The sequence below is a fragment of the Penaeus vannamei genome, chromosome 3 (assembly GCF_042767895.1).
Source record: "Penaeus vannamei isolate JL-2024 chromosome 3, ASM4276789v1, whole genome shotgun sequence".
Taxonomy (NCBI): domain Eukaryota; kingdom Metazoa; phylum Arthropoda; class Malacostraca; order Decapoda; family Penaeidae; genus Penaeus; species Penaeus vannamei.
In genome coordinates, this window is record NC_091551.1 from 51,004,207 (window position 1) to 51,020,799 (window position 16,593).

The 16,593-nt window shown below is 37.1% G+C and overlaps 3 protein-coding genes across 5 annotated transcripts in view; 2 read left to right on the top strand and 1 right to left on the bottom strand.

The window, feature by feature from the left end:
* TH1 (negative elongation factor complex member TH1) overlaps positions 1–7,150 on the top strand; it is a 12,294-nt gene extending 5,144 nt beyond the window's left edge. For 2 of the 3 annotated variants that reach the window (XM_070114310.1, XM_070114305.1), the window contains exons 4-15: positions 170–279; positions 419–528; positions 666–773; positions 977–1,129; positions 1,458–1,588; positions 1,760–1,947; positions 2,094–2,224; positions 2,462–2,583; positions 2,816–3,026; positions 3,767–3,907; positions 4,410–4,539; positions 5,061–7,150. In XM_070114310.1, the coding sequence (XP_069970411.1) occupies positions 170–279; positions 419–528; positions 666–773; positions 977–1,129; positions 1,458–1,588; positions 1,760–1,947; positions 2,094–2,224; positions 2,462–2,583; positions 2,816–3,026; positions 3,767–3,907; positions 4,410–4,539; positions 5,061–5,092 (1,567 nt within the window). In that variant the 3' untranslated portion in view covers positions 5,093–7,150. Of the gene's footprint in view, positions 1–169; positions 280–418; positions 529–665; positions 774–976; positions 1,130–1,457; positions 1,589–1,759; positions 1,948–2,093; positions 2,225–2,461; positions 2,584–2,815; positions 3,027–3,766; positions 3,908–4,409; positions 4,692–5,060 lie in introns of those variants that run through there. The other variant, XM_070114317.1, reaches the window with a different exon arrangement.
* Positions 7,151–11,864: 4,714 nt separating this feature from the next.
* LOC138859986 (uncharacterized protein MAL13P1.304-like) lies at positions 11,865–13,879 on the top strand. Its single transcript, XM_070116632.1, has 5 exons — positions 11,865–11,984; positions 12,255–12,575; positions 12,778–13,095; positions 13,364–13,615; positions 13,754–13,879. Exons 1-5 carry the CDS (start codon positions 11,865–11,867, stop codon positions 13,877–13,879), a joined length of 1,137 nt encoding a protein of 378 aa, XP_069972733.1.
* Positions 13,880–14,083: 204 nt separating this feature from the next.
* LOC138859987 (protein PF3D7_1417600-like) lies at positions 14,084–16,117 on the bottom strand. The gene has a single exon (XM_070116637.1). The coding sequence runs from the start codon at positions 16,115–16,117 to the stop codon at positions 14,084–14,086; it is 2,034 nt and encodes a 677-aa protein (XP_069972738.1).
* Between the last annotated feature and the right edge of the window lie 476 nt (positions 16,118–16,593).

Genomic DNA, 16,593 nt, shown 5'->3' on the forward strand with positions numbered 1-16,593 from the left:
TGTCTTCTCTTAACCGTATCTTGTTATAGGATGTATATTCTTTCCAAATGTGACTCATTATACTTTTGTGTAATTAATCAGAATTCCTCATTTAAATATTTGAGTGGATTGGTGGCCCCACATCTTTACCATGATACTGGTATATACCTACATTTATTACTTGTTACAGGTATTTCCAGGCTGGTGGCAATCCAGAGCAGGTTATTGAGATGTTGTCCGAGAATTACCAGGCTGTTGCACAGATGGCTAACCTTATGGCTGAATGGCTTATCTTGGCAGGTAATACCATACTGAATCGTACAATGTGGCTCACTATATGAAGATTACTAATTAACCTCTGTTGATTGTACAATGTGTAAGACCTCTTTAAGGTTTATATTTTTTGTGTTATTACTATTTTCTGTTATTTTCTGTGCAGGTGCAAGCATAAATGACGTGCAAGCAATGGTTGAAAACCACCTGAAGCAGATGATTCTCAAAACTTTTGATCCAAAGAAAGCTGATACAATTTTCACAGAGGAGGGAGACGTGAGTTCACACATACACTAAAAAAAAATTCAAGCTAATATATCTCGTTACAGAATACTGTCCTTCTTATATGAATTGATTATTACTCGAAGTATTCTTTTTTATATCATTGATATTCATTAGTATTCTTCTTCAAGGCCCCAGCATGGTTGACAGAGTTGATAGAGCACAGCACGTGGCGATCAGTGGTATACAAGTTAGCAGAAGAGTTTCCCGACTGCCTTATGTTGAACTTCACAATCAAGGTAAAGTTTGTGTTGCTTTTATACTAGGTGAATTATCAAGAAGATTAGTTTGGAGTTGTTATTATTTGGGCAGAGTTGGGACTTTTAAAGATACATATATATTGCTTGTTTATAAATCAGTGTACTATAGATTTTATGAAACAGCTCTTATTGTTTTAATTCATTCACCAATTGATTTTTTTTTTTTTTCATTCCATTGGCAGCTGATTTCAGATGCAGGTTTCCAAGGAGAAATTACAAGCATATCGACTGCAGCACAACAAATTGAAGTGTTCTCCAGAATTCTCAAGACTTCTACATCCACTTTCCTTCAGTCCCCAGAAGACACGAGACACAAAGCTGTCGTGGAATTTGCTGTGAGTTGTTATGAGTAGAGTGATGATTGGGCGTAAAGAGTATAGTTGATGCTTTAGTAATTTACTTAACTGGTTGTGTCAATTTTTGGTTTGTTTTTTCTAAGCAGGATTTTTCCTGTTATTTTCTCTTGGGTTAGAATATATATATGTATGTGTGTGTGTGTGTGTGTGTGTGTGTGTGTGTGTGTGTGTGTGTGTGTGTGTGTGTGTGTGTGTGTGTGTGTGTGTGTGTGTGTGTGTGTGTGTGTGTGTGTGTGTGTGTGTGTGTGTGTGTGTGTGTGTGTAAGGTGTATGCACAATATCTTACTTATTGGAAATTCCATTGCAGAAAATGGTGTGTCACGGTCAGCATACGTACATCTACGCACAGGTCATGTTGCAGATCCTTGCCCAAGAAACGAAGGGAGGAAATAACATTCGAAGATTGCAGCAAGAGATTACTAAATATGCTATTAACAAGTAGGTCTTATTTACCATTTTAAGGTCATTTCTAATTTGATGAACAACTTTTGATTTGATAAGTGAAGTAACTCTAATTATGCTGATATTATTTCCTTGATTGTTATTATTTTCTGTTCATCTGTTTGGACAATTTCAGAGCAGTTGAAGTATTTGATTTTTCACTTGCAGCGGCCACAATGTAACCCCTATCCAGTTGGCTCTGAATGGTGCGATGACCCACCCCAGAGCAGCTCAGGCTTTGGCCCCTATGCTTTCACGCAATGCCTTAAATCCAGCCGATATTACTGTACTCTTCAAGTTGTACAGTTCCCAAGACCCTCCGTTGGTTGAGTTGATACGTATACCACAATTATTAGGTAAGTCTAGAACTCTCATGAAACTTCATTTTCATCATCATCATCAATATCATCATCATCATCATCACTATAGTAGGCGTTTTGTATATTGCTTATGTTAATTCCTTCAAGGTTGTAATTTAATTATTTCTTTCTTGTCGGAACAGAGTTGCTGATTGATGCTTTGTTCAAGCCTGGGAGCAAGGTCAACCAGGAACACAAAGGGAAATACATATACCTCCTTGCTTACAGTGCGAGTGTCTATGAGACTCCCAAAAAGGGTAGCCGTCCCAGACAGGTGACATATATTTAGTTTTATTTTTGTTTAAATGCTGATATTATTACAGTTATTGCTCTCTTCATATATTGCCATTTTAAATATCAGTGATATATCACACATTCATACAAATACATGTTACTATTCATATGTATTTTGCTTTGGTATAGGCATATGTGTGTGGCATTAAAACTTATTATTTCGTCCATTGGTCCATAGCAGAGTTAATTAATGTATGTATATTTATTACCTATTCAGGTGAACAGAGATGATTTAAAGCCCACACAGCAAGCCATTGAGAAGGTCCACAACATATGTCAGGGTGGGAAGTCTGCAATGGAACTTATAGCAGAGATTAATACACTGTATCAGTGTATCAGGTAATAAGTCATGTTAATATTAGCTTGTTCTGTGTGTATATGTTGTATTTAGAATAGTGGTTTTATCTTTGTTAAGCAAAGTATTTTTACTTTTTTAGCATATTTATGTTGTTTATAAATTTTATTTGGGGTTTACATTTCTTTCTAAACCTTGCCCAATGTAGACATACTTTATATACGAGTGGGTCTGTTATGTGCAGCTTCATGAGTAGAAATATGGTAACTTACTCAGGTTCCCTGTGGTGAGCGTTGGTCTCGTCCGTTGGATTGAGTGCGTCGTAAAGGAACCAAGTTATTTCAAGCTCTGCACAGAGACAACACCGACTCATCTTGCCCTGCTGGATGAGGTCGTTTCCATACACCTCCTCCTCCACAGTCGAGTTCTCAATCTCCTCATAGAACTCTTTGAGTCAGAATTCCAAGACCTAGAAATTCTTGTACAGGTAAGGCCTTTGGGGATGTTTATCCTCCACGTTTTAGTAAACACCGCAATGGCTCAGCTCTATGGTTGCCTTAATGTATTGATTTTAGTGTTTAACATGAAAGTTTTTTTTGTTCTTCTTCTTTTCTTTCTTTTCATTTCTTTCCTTCTCTTCTCTTCTCTTTTAGTTTTCTTCATTTCTTTTCTCTTCTCTTCTCTTCTTTTTTTGTTTCATTTCTTTTTTTTCTCCTCTTTGTCTTTCCTTTTCTATTCCATTCTATTTTCTCTTCTCTTCATTAGTGTTTTCAAAGGAAGGGAAATGGATAATAAACATTCTGTTCATTTGTAATGCTTTGAGTATGAAAATTGAAAGTTTTGAACATGATGGAATTATGGCAAGATTCAAAACAAACTTAGACTGTTGAAACAAAATGTGCTTATTTAGAATTTATCCTTATGTCCTCATGTAATCGCTAAGTTTTGTGTGTGTGTGTTGGGGGGGCGGGGTCATGTATGGCAGTGTTGCCCTTTTTTAAGTTTTTAGTGCTTCCACTTTGTCAGGAATGGTTTCAGAGGTTGTTTTGATATTGAATGCTACATCTGACTGATATACCTAACAGTAAGGTAAATCCAGAGCACTGTCATATTCTTTAATTAATTTATATACAATATAAGACCCATACATACTTGGCAATATTTCTCATGTCAGCTTCCTTTTTCTTATAAACCTAATTGCTTATAATTAATCCCTGACACCTCAAGTTGGAGCTGCGGAAGATGCTGTTGGACCGAATGGTGAATCTCCTGAGCAGAGGATGCGTTCTCCCAGTGATGAAGTATATCAAGAGCTGTTACACTAAGGGAGACACCGACATCTCCCTTATCCGGTACTTCGTTCGAGAGGTAAGCTTGTTTTTGTGTTTGTGTTTTGGAATCTGTCTCCCTTTTGGTAGGTGTTTGGTTGTGCCTTAGGGACTTTTCTCTCTCTCTCTCTTACTCATTTCCTAAACTTTATTACCCGTCAGTTACTTGACTTTACCTCATTTGCCTTCTTTAATTTCCTTTTAGATTATTTAATTTTCTTCCTTACTGTGTATTGTTATATTCAGGAAAGTAATTGACTCTCTCACTTGAAAGGAATGAATTCCTATTGCTTTCATGAAACTATTGAAAAAGCACCCGTACTGAAGAGGAAACTATATGAAGCAAAACACTATATATAAAAAGATTGTCTTTAAAATAAAAATCTTTTTCCCTGAAGATTTGAATTTTTTCATTATCAGTAAAATGAAAATTATCATTCTTTAGACATGAAGACATTTATTGTAAAAAGTTGTCTGTGAAATGAAAATTTTTCTTCCCCTGTAGACTTTTATTTTATTTATCTTTTTCCTCATCTCTCTAGGTGTTGGAGATTGTGGCACCGCCATACACTGTTGAGTTTGTGCAGTTGTTCCTCCCTTTGGTTGAGAATGAAGACATCACAGGTTCAATGAAAATGAATACTGACAGTGATCTTGTCACAGAATTTATAGGTAATGCTTTTAGCCTGTGAAATTACCAGAGGTGTTTGACATAACCCTCTGACATTTTAATTACTAATTGTTAATTGACCTACGTGGGAGAAGTACCATGTTTAAAGGTTATGTGCATGTACGAAATATATGAATAAAAGTATTTATATTAACGTGAGTTTCCTTAACATAAGTGTATACTTTATAACAGTGTTTCATGTAAATTTACGAAATCATGTTCAAGAAAATTAGTGCAATTTGTTTTACTCAAAAGTTAATCATTAATACAATTTTGAACTCTGTGGTATGACTGAAGATGCATCTGCATTACATGTGTGAAGACAACTGTAAAACAGAAGCAATTTTTCAGAACATAAAAATTATGTACACTGAGAGTAAGGAAGCACTTATGCATAAGGAAGTGTAGAATTCTGTTAGACATATGAAACCATGACTTCTTAGGAAGATCATTTCCTTATGCTTCCTTTCCAATCAAAATAAACTGATTTATAAGTTAATAAACTATTTATTCTCTTTTTCAGCACACTGCAAGTCCAACTACTATGTTGTTTAAGAAGCAGAACTGTATTGGAGTTTATTTCATAGAAACTTCTTCATTACAGATCTAAACAATTGTCAAAGGGGAATGTAACCCAATGATAAACCAATACCAGATAGTTGAATGTGAATATGGGTAAATAGATAGATAGATAGATAGATATATAGATAGATGAATAGATAAAGTGAAAGATATATGTAGATAGATAGGGAGATAGTAAGTAGAAAGATATGCTAGTAAATAGAGAAGTAGAGATAGTTGAAAGAAAATTTTGTTGTCCATAGTATATAAGGTAACTGCTGACTGCTTACAGTAGATTGGCCGACATATAATGTTTAATGAATGCTGATGTGCAAGAAGTAAATCCACACATGCCTTTTATTATAAATATTATAGATTAGTAGTTTCCAGATGAATAAAAGAATTTATAACACCAGTTTATGAGGTATATGAATCAAATTTGAAGATGAACATAAGTTAACATGTTAATTGTCATTTAAGGCAATTATTATTGGGAACTATCCTACTACATGTGCTACCCCTTGATTTTATTCCTGGGAAACAATAGTATGTGATGTGAATTCTGGTCTTTACTCTATATATTTTGTTTTATATTTTCACTTTTGTGGCAATCTAAAATAATAAGCCCAAAACAAAGAATAATAAAATTGTTCTCTATACTTGTAGTTCTGTCTGAGAACTTTTAACTTGAAGGATATCATGAGAGCTCTTATTTCATATTAGCCTGTTATTTATGCAAGTACTCATCATTTATAAGAGACATGAAAGAATTATTTGTCATTGTGTATCACAGAACAAATCAGTTTATCAACTTCAAGAGAGGTCAAGAGAGGGTCATGGCCTTTGGTTTTAGCTGAAAACACACTGAAGGACCCACAGGACTGAGTAGGAACAGGCATGTGTTACATAATGTTGGTACTGTCTTGTTATAAAATTAGTAAGTGACATGAACAGCAGGCATTTTACATTAATACCGGTGAAAACCATTTAAAGGATGATAACTTTTTATATAATCGTAATAATTTATTATTGTGTGCAATACAAGGCTTATAATGGCAATTTCATAAAGAATCTGATATTGAGTGAAGAATTCCAGATAGCATAAGGTCAGATATATATAAAGTATTTCTGCAGTTTGTTTGTATCTGTGTTTGTATGTACATGCAAAAATGTGTGTTTGAGTATCTTTGCATGTGTCTGTAACATTCTCTAGCATGTTTTGAACTTGAGTGACAAATGTGTGCTTTGTCAGCCTAGTTCTTAGAATCTGAATAATTGTGTATGTGCAAGGATGAAAATTAAATAATGGCAAGCTACTCCATAAGTACTATTTGCATTTAGGATATTCAACGTGCTGATGACAAACGGAGAAGCAACTACAAGTTACTGAAATAAAATGGGCTTTCAATATTTTATATACCTAGTGTTTCCAGTGATGCGAACTACATACGCTTAATAAGGAGATCTGTTACTTTCAATGCTTGCTAGCATTCTTTTCAAAAGGTGAGACGTTAATTTTTAAAACTTTCATTTCTGTTTATTTTTATGGTAAAGTAGATTCTACACTTTGTTGAAAAAATACTTTTCTGTTCTGATTAATTTCATATGGAATTAAATTCATTGTATTTCCATTCATTTCATGGCATAAAGTCTTTTGTTTTTCTTAAAGTGAGGTTATAGCCTGGTAATTAGTACAAAATAATTAGCGGGCATTATTTTAAAATGTATAATATACTACATGCATTTATTATTATTTTGTTAGATAGCATATTGATGGTTCTCCACGTTTCTCGCCAAATAACAGATGTGGTAACCATCAGAAATGAAAAGAAAATCCTTGATCTCAGCATTATAAAAAATATATATATTTCTTAGCTATTGGATTTAGCTACAAGAATGATTTCATAGTTTTTTTCTGGTTCTATGGAAAATGTATTTAACAATTAATAATAGTATACTTTATACAAAATTAATTAATTTGGATTTTCTCTAACATTTATCATAAATTTGTGTACATTTATGTAAGTGGATTTTTAATAAAAATCAAAGCAAGATTTTGTATTATTCAGAAAATATACTTCTCAAGGTTAAATACATAAAGTTATTCATTGTATATTTGAAAAGAAACTTTATGTCAGTAACCAAACTCATTTTATGATTGTTACTTTTTTAACTATACTTTAAAGTGTGTGAACCGTAGCCAAAGTGTAGCCACATCCTCATAATGCCCATGTTTAAAGATACTTTTACATGGAAGCCAAAGATACTTATATTTCCACCTAAAAGATCTGAGTGAAAATATTGAATTCAAGAATCTTCAGCATATTCAAATTAGTTGTGATCAATGTGCATATGACAGCTGTTTTATTTTTAGGTGACTCAACTTTAATGTAACTTAGAAAAGGATGTTTATTTAAGAAGAAAAAAATCATCCAGTATAAAAATACTTTTCAAGTAAATTTATGGTTACCAGATAGGCAGTGCTTCCTTGTTATACAGGACACAGGAATTAGGGACCTGTTTTACATAGGACTAAGGCCAAGGTTCTGAGTACAGTCTGGAATGTTATGCCAGGTATTCCAGCAAGCTGTCTTATACAATTATGTTATATGTCCTTTGATGTCTAGAACATTTTTTTGTCTTAACTACTAGCCATTATACAATTATATGTAGTCCAGTTTAGTGGTTAACAAAATGTTCCCTGTAGGTTATAGTAAGGTCCAGTGTCACTCCCATGATATTCTGCATTGAGTTCAGTTGGGATGATTTGGCTGCTCATTTTAGTTGTGTAGAGTAGAGAAGCAAGGACAGTACAGTTTTTTAGTATTTAGTATACGTCTTTTGAAATGATGTTTAAAATATCTATGTCCTCTTACAGAACCTCCTGGTGAGGTTGCTGATGAGGGAGACTAGTCTATAGTTTCCTAGATTATCAGATTTAAGTATAACTGTAACCTCGGCATGTCACATGAGAAGAAGGTACATGTTTTTATTGATAAGTGCATCTTGACCATGGCCAATCACTTTATACTTTGTTGGTGTGTAGTTTCTGTCAAAACGCATAGCCTCACCTATCCTCGAACTTTTTACAGCAGCTTCCAACAGACCAAGGTGCTGCCAGTTTTTGGTCTGTTTCTAGACAGGAGGTTAAAAGATGTAGCTATTCTTTTCATTCTGCATTCTCGAAGTAATGACCTTGTTTATATAATGTTTCTTTGTTACTGTCTTTTTACTGACTTTATCAGCATTAATGGGTATTATTTGACATGAGGGATCTTGTACCCTGTCAAGGTCTATCTGCATATGAATTTCCAAGTATGTTTGTTAAATCTACCATGGTTCATGTTTCAGTCCAGTGTTTTCAAGGCTTACCCTGAAGAGATTCCAGGAGCTGCATTATGTCTTCTGGGTCATGAGTTTGCTCACATACCTCCTAGAGTTCTTCACTTCTAGGTAACAATCAAAGGATGTTAATGGATGTGTAGTATGTCTTATAAATTTATTTTTGGGTGTTTTCCTTTTGTATGAGACAGTTGAATCTGTGTATGTACTCTTATGTTAAAAGGATTCTGTCACATGGCTGGTGTATTTCTCGGCCCTGATGGAAAATATGTGGTTTCTCGCGGACGCGTCATAGCGAGCAACGACAACGTATGAGGGTGCGGTCTGTAGGTAAAGGACAATTGTGGTGCGAGCAACTGCAATAGTTTTTCTTCAAAGTATTAGATCTGCAGTTTAGAAGTGATTTAATAATCAAGTGATTGTTTGCTTGTTTTTAAATATGGATAGACTTTGTTTTGTATTATGTTATATTGAAGATCGGCGTCACTGCGCCCATTTGCGTGTTTTCCAAGCAGATGCCGTGGAGAATATTTTCCAATTTACGTTTACCCTTGCGTCCTTTTGAGTGATTTCCAGCTGACTTCGGGTTTCCTGTTTTTCCTTTGCAGATACTTTCAAAAGTCCTAAATAACTTTTCGTTTTGTTATCAAAGTTTCAGTGTTGAGAAATATAAGATCCGATGTAATGTTTTAAGTTAATTGATTTGGGAGCATCTCTATACCAATATATATACCTTTAGATTTTATCTGTGCACAAGGCTACATCGTTCTTTGGTGATACAGATGTATGCACTATTTCGGGGCACTGCATGGGATACCGCAATCTTCGTACGATTCTGAGTGGCCTTTGTTATTTAGTTGGCACATGTCACCACACAAATAAGCCCTCCCAATACCTTGCTCGTTGTTGTCGTGCTTAGGAGACGGAGACTGGAACCCAGTGTAAGGATTCCCCTACCTTGGATTTCAGCCCTCGACTCAACTAATTTTGTTTGGTCTTTTCTTCTCTTCTTTTCCTCTTCCATATCTTCTTCATCCCCTTCTTCTGTCCCATTCCTGAGGTGTGAGAGCCGTGCTGAAAGGATGAAAGGCTTGCTTTATGTCAGTCACGAACGTCCTCCGGGAGCCATGGGCACGGTATTTCCTTGGTTAATTGCCTAGTTCTTAATCCCCCTTATGGGGACCCTGAAGGGTGGACCGTTTCTTTTCCCAATTTTATTCAGGCACACCATGGCCAATAATGAAGATTCTTTACCCATAATACGGGTTTTGGGGCTTATCCCTTCATCAACTAGCCTATCTGATTTCGATGTTGATAGTTTTCCTACCCCTGCCCCTCCTTTGACCACGGCTCCGACTTTTGATACTAATAGCCCCTCCTCGACGTTTACTGACAACTCTATCCATCCTGAACCACCCACTTTAAGGTTATTACTCAACCTCCAGAATACACCCTTTTCTCTCTCCCAACATTTTCTTCTCAGTGTTCTACTGCAGTCTTCTTCAATGGCTACCCCCTCTTCCCTTATTACTGTTCTTCATCCTTATTGTCCTCCACCCCCCCCCCTCCCACAGAACTACACTCTACACCAACCCATCTGCCTCTCGCCCTCGTCCTTCTACTAACTCTACCTCTGCAAACCTCTTGAGTACTCTCTTTGGCCCAGCCCAGGGGGACCGATTCTTTGTGATTCCCCCCACAGCCCCCTACTCGGAGAATACCCTTCTCTTTCAACAGTGTCTCCAGAAACAAGGAGGCAAGGTTACCTTTCGCAGTCGCTCCGATCGTTCATGCCAAGTCACAGTTACATTTGAATCCCAAGCTCGTGCACCATCTACCCGGACTTTACTGGCGAACTCATTCCAGTCGAACCTCACCGCTCTTCATAATTTCTCTAAAACTGTTTCAATCCCCCCGACATATATGAGAAGAACTGGTCAGATTGTGAAAATGACCTACTTACCTACCTTGCTGAATATGTGCTACACTATTCCTCCCAGAGGCCAGCGTAAGTCCCACGTCAGTATTGCCAAGATTAGCTTCCGTAGATATGACCTCCCCCATGAAGTTTATATTGGTGGATTGTCCTACCATATCGACCCCTTCCCCGTCAATGTCATAAATGTTGCCGTTTTAGCCATCCAGTCAAATACTGTCGCTCCACAGCCCGCAGCCCTCTCTCTCTATTCCAAAACAGTCCTTCACTCTGCATCTCCCCCAGTATCTCTTCCCTCTACCCCGAACCATCCTACCTCTACTCTCCCTCTCCCCTAGTCAAATCCCTTTTCCATTCGAAACCCAGATGCTCCAATCTCTACTTCTCCGATACCTACCCATCCTCCCCCTCACTTTACACGACACACCAGACAGCCTAAACGTTTTTCTCCATCTTCGCCTTCCACACCCTCCTTTTCCTCTGCTCCTCGAACATCTGTCCTCGCTTCTCCTCCTCACAAGAGATCCTTTGTTTCTCAGACCTCCTTACCCAAATCCCCTCCAGAAACTCTTGGGGACATCCAAAAATTCTTAGACATGACCCAAGAAAATGTTCCGCTCCCTCATCCACCCTCCAATCCTTTTCCTAGTCCCTCTACATTCAAAGTATTTGTCGATATCCATCCCTCTGCCCCTCTTCCTCCTACTCTTTCCCAACAAACCCCATCCTCTCCTCCATGAACACCATTATCTTTTCGTTCTCCATTATCCTTGCCTCTCCCACCTCGATACTCACGTGAATCCCTTCTGTCGCAAAAGTATCCTCGTCCGGATTCCTCTCCTCCTGACGTTCTTCCTGTTACTTCACCTCCTTCCCCAATCCCCTTATCTCTTCCCCCAGACTCTTCTCCTGCTGCTTCTCCAACAGCCATATCTGCCCTTATTACCCGTTGATCATTTTATAACAGCTCTTTTGTCATTTTTTTCATAAAGCGATGTTACTATAGCTTCCCTAACAACAGGTGCACCCCGTGTCATCCAATCGCCTTATACTCGTAACTCTTTCCTTTATTAATATACGACTTACAGCATTTGAAACCTCTCTTTACCCTTTCCCCTATCATGCTCTCCTAAAACATTATAACCTTTGGTATTTAACTCTCTTTATTCTAACCGTTAACTTATTTACCCTTTTCACTATAGTACTTTAGTATAGCCTTAGATGTCTACCACATTTATTTGTTTCAACCGTTATCCATTATAAACCACACAAATAACCACACCTTCCTTAACTTTAAGGCTTAATGCAGGCAAGAAGAGCAAATGACAAATCTCTCAGTGTCCTCTTTCTGGAAAGGAATCATACGTCACGTGTTCTTGTTTCTCAGCTGTTGTGAAGGAAAATGCGACATTCCTATCGATATCGTTTCGCTACGTACGGAAAGTCAGGCGAGCGAAAATAATTGAAAGACGGAATTTGTGTAATCAGATGAATGTTGTGAAAGAGAACCTACATCTTAATACAATAATTGAAAGACGGAAATTGTGTAATCAGATGAATGTTGTGAAAGAGAACCTACATCTTGATACAATAATTGAAAGACGAAACGTATAATCAGATGAATGTTGTGAAAGAGAACCTACATCTTAATACAATAATTGAAAGACGGAAATTGTGTAATCAGATGAATGTTGTGAAAGAGAACCTACATCTTGATACAATAATTGAAAGACGAAACGTATAATCAGATGAATGTTGTGAAAGAGAACCTACATCTTGATAAAATAATTGAAAGACGAAACGTATAATCAGATGAATGTTGTGAAAGAGAACCTACATCCTAATACAATAATTGAAAGACGAAACTTGTATAATCAGATGAATGTTGTGAAAGAGAACCTACATCTTGATACAATAATTGAAAGACGAAACTTGTGTAATCAGATGAATGTTGTGAAAGAGAACCTACATCTTGATACAATAATTGAAAGACGAAACTTGTGTAATCAGATGAATGTTGTGAAAGAGAACCTACATCTTGATACAATAATTGAAAGACGAAACTTGTGTAATCAGATGAATGTTGTGAAAGAGAACCTACATCTTGATACAATAATTGAAAGACGAAACTTGTGTAATCAGATGAATGTTGTGAAAGAGAACCTACATCTTGATACAATAATTGAAAGACGAACTTGTGTAATCAGATGAATGTTGTGAAAGAGAACCTACATCTTGATACAATAATTGAAAGACGAAACGTATAATCAGATGAATGTTGTGAAAGAGAACCTACATCCTAATACAATAATTGAAAGACGAAACTTGTATAATCAGATGAATGTTGTGAAAGAGAACCTATATCTTAATACAATAATTGAAAGACGAAACGTATAATCAGATGAATGTTGTGAAAGAGAACCTACATCTTAATACAATAATTGAAAGACGAAACTTGTGTAATCAGATGAATGTTGTGAAAGAGAACCTACATCTTAATACAATAATTGAAAGACGAAACTTGTATGATCAGATGAATGTTGTGAAAGAGAACCTACATCTTAATGCAATAATTGAAAGACGAAACTTGTGTAATCAGATGAATGTTGTGAAAGAGAACCTACATCTTGATACAATAATTGAAAGACGGAACTTGTGTAATCAGATGAATGTTGTGAAAGAGAACCTACATCTTGATACAATAACTGAAAGACGAAACGTATAATCAGATGAATGTTGTGAAAGAGAACCTACATCTTGATACAATAATTGAAAGACGAAACTTGTGTAATCAGATGAATGTTGTGAAAGAGAACCTACATCTTGATACAATAACTGAAAGACGAAACATATAATCAGATGAATGTTGTGAAAGAGAACCTACATCTTGATACAATAATTGAAAGACGAAACGTATAATCAGGTGAATGTTGTGAAAGAGAACCTACATCTTGATACAATAACTGAAAGACGAAACATATAATCAGATGAATGTTGTGAAAGAGAACCTACATCTTGATACAATAATTGATAGACGAAACTTGTATAATCAGATGAATGTTGTGAAAGAGAACCTATATCTTGATACAATAATTGAAAGACGAAACTTGTGTAATCAGATGAATGTTGTGAAAGAGAACCTACATCTTGATACAATAACTGAAAGACGAAACTTGTGTAATCAGATGAATGTTGTGAAAGAGAACCTACATCTTGATACAATAACTGAAAGACGAAACGTATAATCAGATGAATGTTGTGAAAGAGAACCTACATCTTGATACAATAACTGAAAGACGAAACGTATAATCAGATGAATGTTGTGAAAGAGAACCTACATCTTGATACAATAACTGAAAGACGAAACATATAATCAGATGAATGTTGTGAAAGAGAACCTACATCTTGATACAATAATTGATAGACGAAACTTGTATAATCAGATGAATGTTGTGAAAGAGAACCTACATCTTAATGCAATAATTGAAAGACGAAACGTATAATCAGATGACTGTTGTGAAAGAGAACCTACATCTTAATACAATAGGTAACCAATGCCTTCGTTTGCTGAACAGTCATCCTTGGTAGATTATAGTTTGTATAGATAAAAATCTATTTATTGTTTGGGTTGCCTATGTTATACATATTATAAGGACATAGAATTAGAATTGTGTAAGAGCAAGCAAGACCCAAGGACGCGAAGAAAATTAACCACATTTCCTTTTCCAGATGTTAAATGCCAAGAACAGTCGTCTAAACAGTATCTTTATTTTAGGTGAAACGTTGGTAAGTATACCATTGTGAACGTTGGTAAGTATACCACTGTGAACGTTGGTAAGTCTGCCACTGTGAACGTTGGTAAGTATACCATTGTGAACGTTGGTAAGTATACCATTGTGAACGTTGGTAAGTATACCATTGTGAACGTTGGTAAGTATACCACTGTGAACGTTGGTAAGTATACCACTGTGAACGTTGGTAAGTATACCACTGTGAACGTTGGTAAGTATACCACTGTGAACGTTGGTAAGTATACCACTGTGAACGTTGGTAAGTATACCACTGTGAACGTTGGTAAGTATACCACTGTGAACGTTGGTAAGTATACCACTGTGAACGTCGGTAAGTATACCACTGTGAACGTCGGTAAGTATACCACTGTGAACGTTGGTAAGTATACCACTGTGAACGTTGGTAAGTATACCATTGTGAACGTTGGGAAGTATACCACTGTGAACGTTGGGAAGTATACCACTGTGAACGTTGGGAAGTATACCACTGTGAACGTTGGTAAGTCTGCCACTGTGGACGTTGGTAAGTATACCACTGTGAACGTTGGTAAGTCTGCCACTGTGAACGTTGGTAAGTATACCATTGTGAACGTTGGGAAGTATACCACTGTGAACGTTGGTAAGTATACCACTGTGAACGTTGGTAAGTATACCACTGTGAACGTTGGGAAGTATACCACTGTGGACGTTGGGAAGTATACCATTGTGAACGTTGGTAAGTATACCATTGTGAACGTTGGGAAGTATACCACTGTGAACGTTGGTAAGTATACCACTGTGGACGTCGGTAAGTATACCACTGTGAACGTTGGTAAGTCTGCCACTGTGAACGTTGGTAAGTATACCATTGTGAACGTTGGGAAGTATACCACTGTGAACGTTGGTAAGTCTGCCACTGTGAACGTTGGTAAGTATACCACAGTGGACGTTGGTAAGTATACCACTGTGAACGTTGGTAAGTCTGCCACTGTGAACGTTGGTAAGTATACCACTGTGAACGTCGGTAAGTATACCACTGTGGACGTTGGGAAGTATACCACTGTGAACGTTGGTAAGTAACCCACTGTGAACGTTGGGAAGTATACCACTGTGAACGTTGGGAAGTATACCACTGTGAACGTTGGTAAGTATACCACTGTGAACGTTGGGAAGTATACCACTGTGAACGTTGGTAAGTATACCACTGTGAACGTTGGGAAGTATACCACTGTGGACGTTGGGAGGTATACCACTGTGAACGTTGGTAAGTATACCACTGTGAACGTTGGGAAGTATACCACTGTGAACGTTGGGAAGTATACCACTGTGAACGTTGGTAAGTATACCACTGTGAACGTTGGGAAGTATACCACTGTGAACGTTGGGAAGTATACCACTGTGAACGTTGGTAAGTATACCACTGTGAACGTTGGGAAGTATACCACTGTGGACGTTGGGAAGTATACCACTGTGAACGTTGGTAAGTATACCATTGTGAACGTTGGGAAGTATACCATTGTGAACGTTGGGAAGTATACCACTGGGAACGTTGGTAAGTATACCACTGTGAACGTTGGGAAGTATACCGTTGTGAACGTTGGGAAGTATACCATTGTGAACGTTGGTAAGTATACCATTGTGAACGTTGGGAAGTATACCATTGTGAACGTTGGGAAGTATACCATTGTGAACGTTGGGAAGTATACCATTGTGAACGTTGGTAAGTATACCACTGTGAACGTTGGGAAGTATACCACTGTGAACGTTGGTAAGTATACCATTGTGAACGTTGGGAAGTATACCATTGTGAACGTTGGGAAGTATACCATTGTGAACGTTGGTAAGTATACCATTGTGAACGTTGGTAAGTATACCGTTGTGAACGTTGGGAAGTATACCATTGTGGACGTTGGTAAGTATACCACTGGACGTTGGTAAGTATACCATTGTGAACGTTGGGAAGTATATCATTGTGGACGTTGGTAAGTATACCACTGGACGTTGGTAAGTATACCATTGTGAACGTTGGGAAGTATATCATTGTGGACGTTGGTAAGTATACCACTGGACGTTGGTAAGTATACCATTGTGAACGTTGGGAAGTATATCATTGTGGACGTTGGTAAGTATACCACTGGACGTTGGTAAGTATACCATTGTGAACGTTGGTAAGTATACCACTGTGAACGTTGGGAAGTATACCATTGTGAACGTTGGTAAGTATACCACTGTGAACGTTGGTAAGTATACCATTGTGAACGTTGGTAAGTATACCACTGTGAACGTTGGGAAGTATACCATTGTGAACGTTGGTAAGTATACCACTGGACGTTGGTAAGTATACCATTGTGAACGTTGGGAAGTATACCATTGTGAACGTTGGTAAGTATACCACTGTGAACGTTGGGAAGTATATCATTGTGGACGTTGGTAAGTATACCACTGGA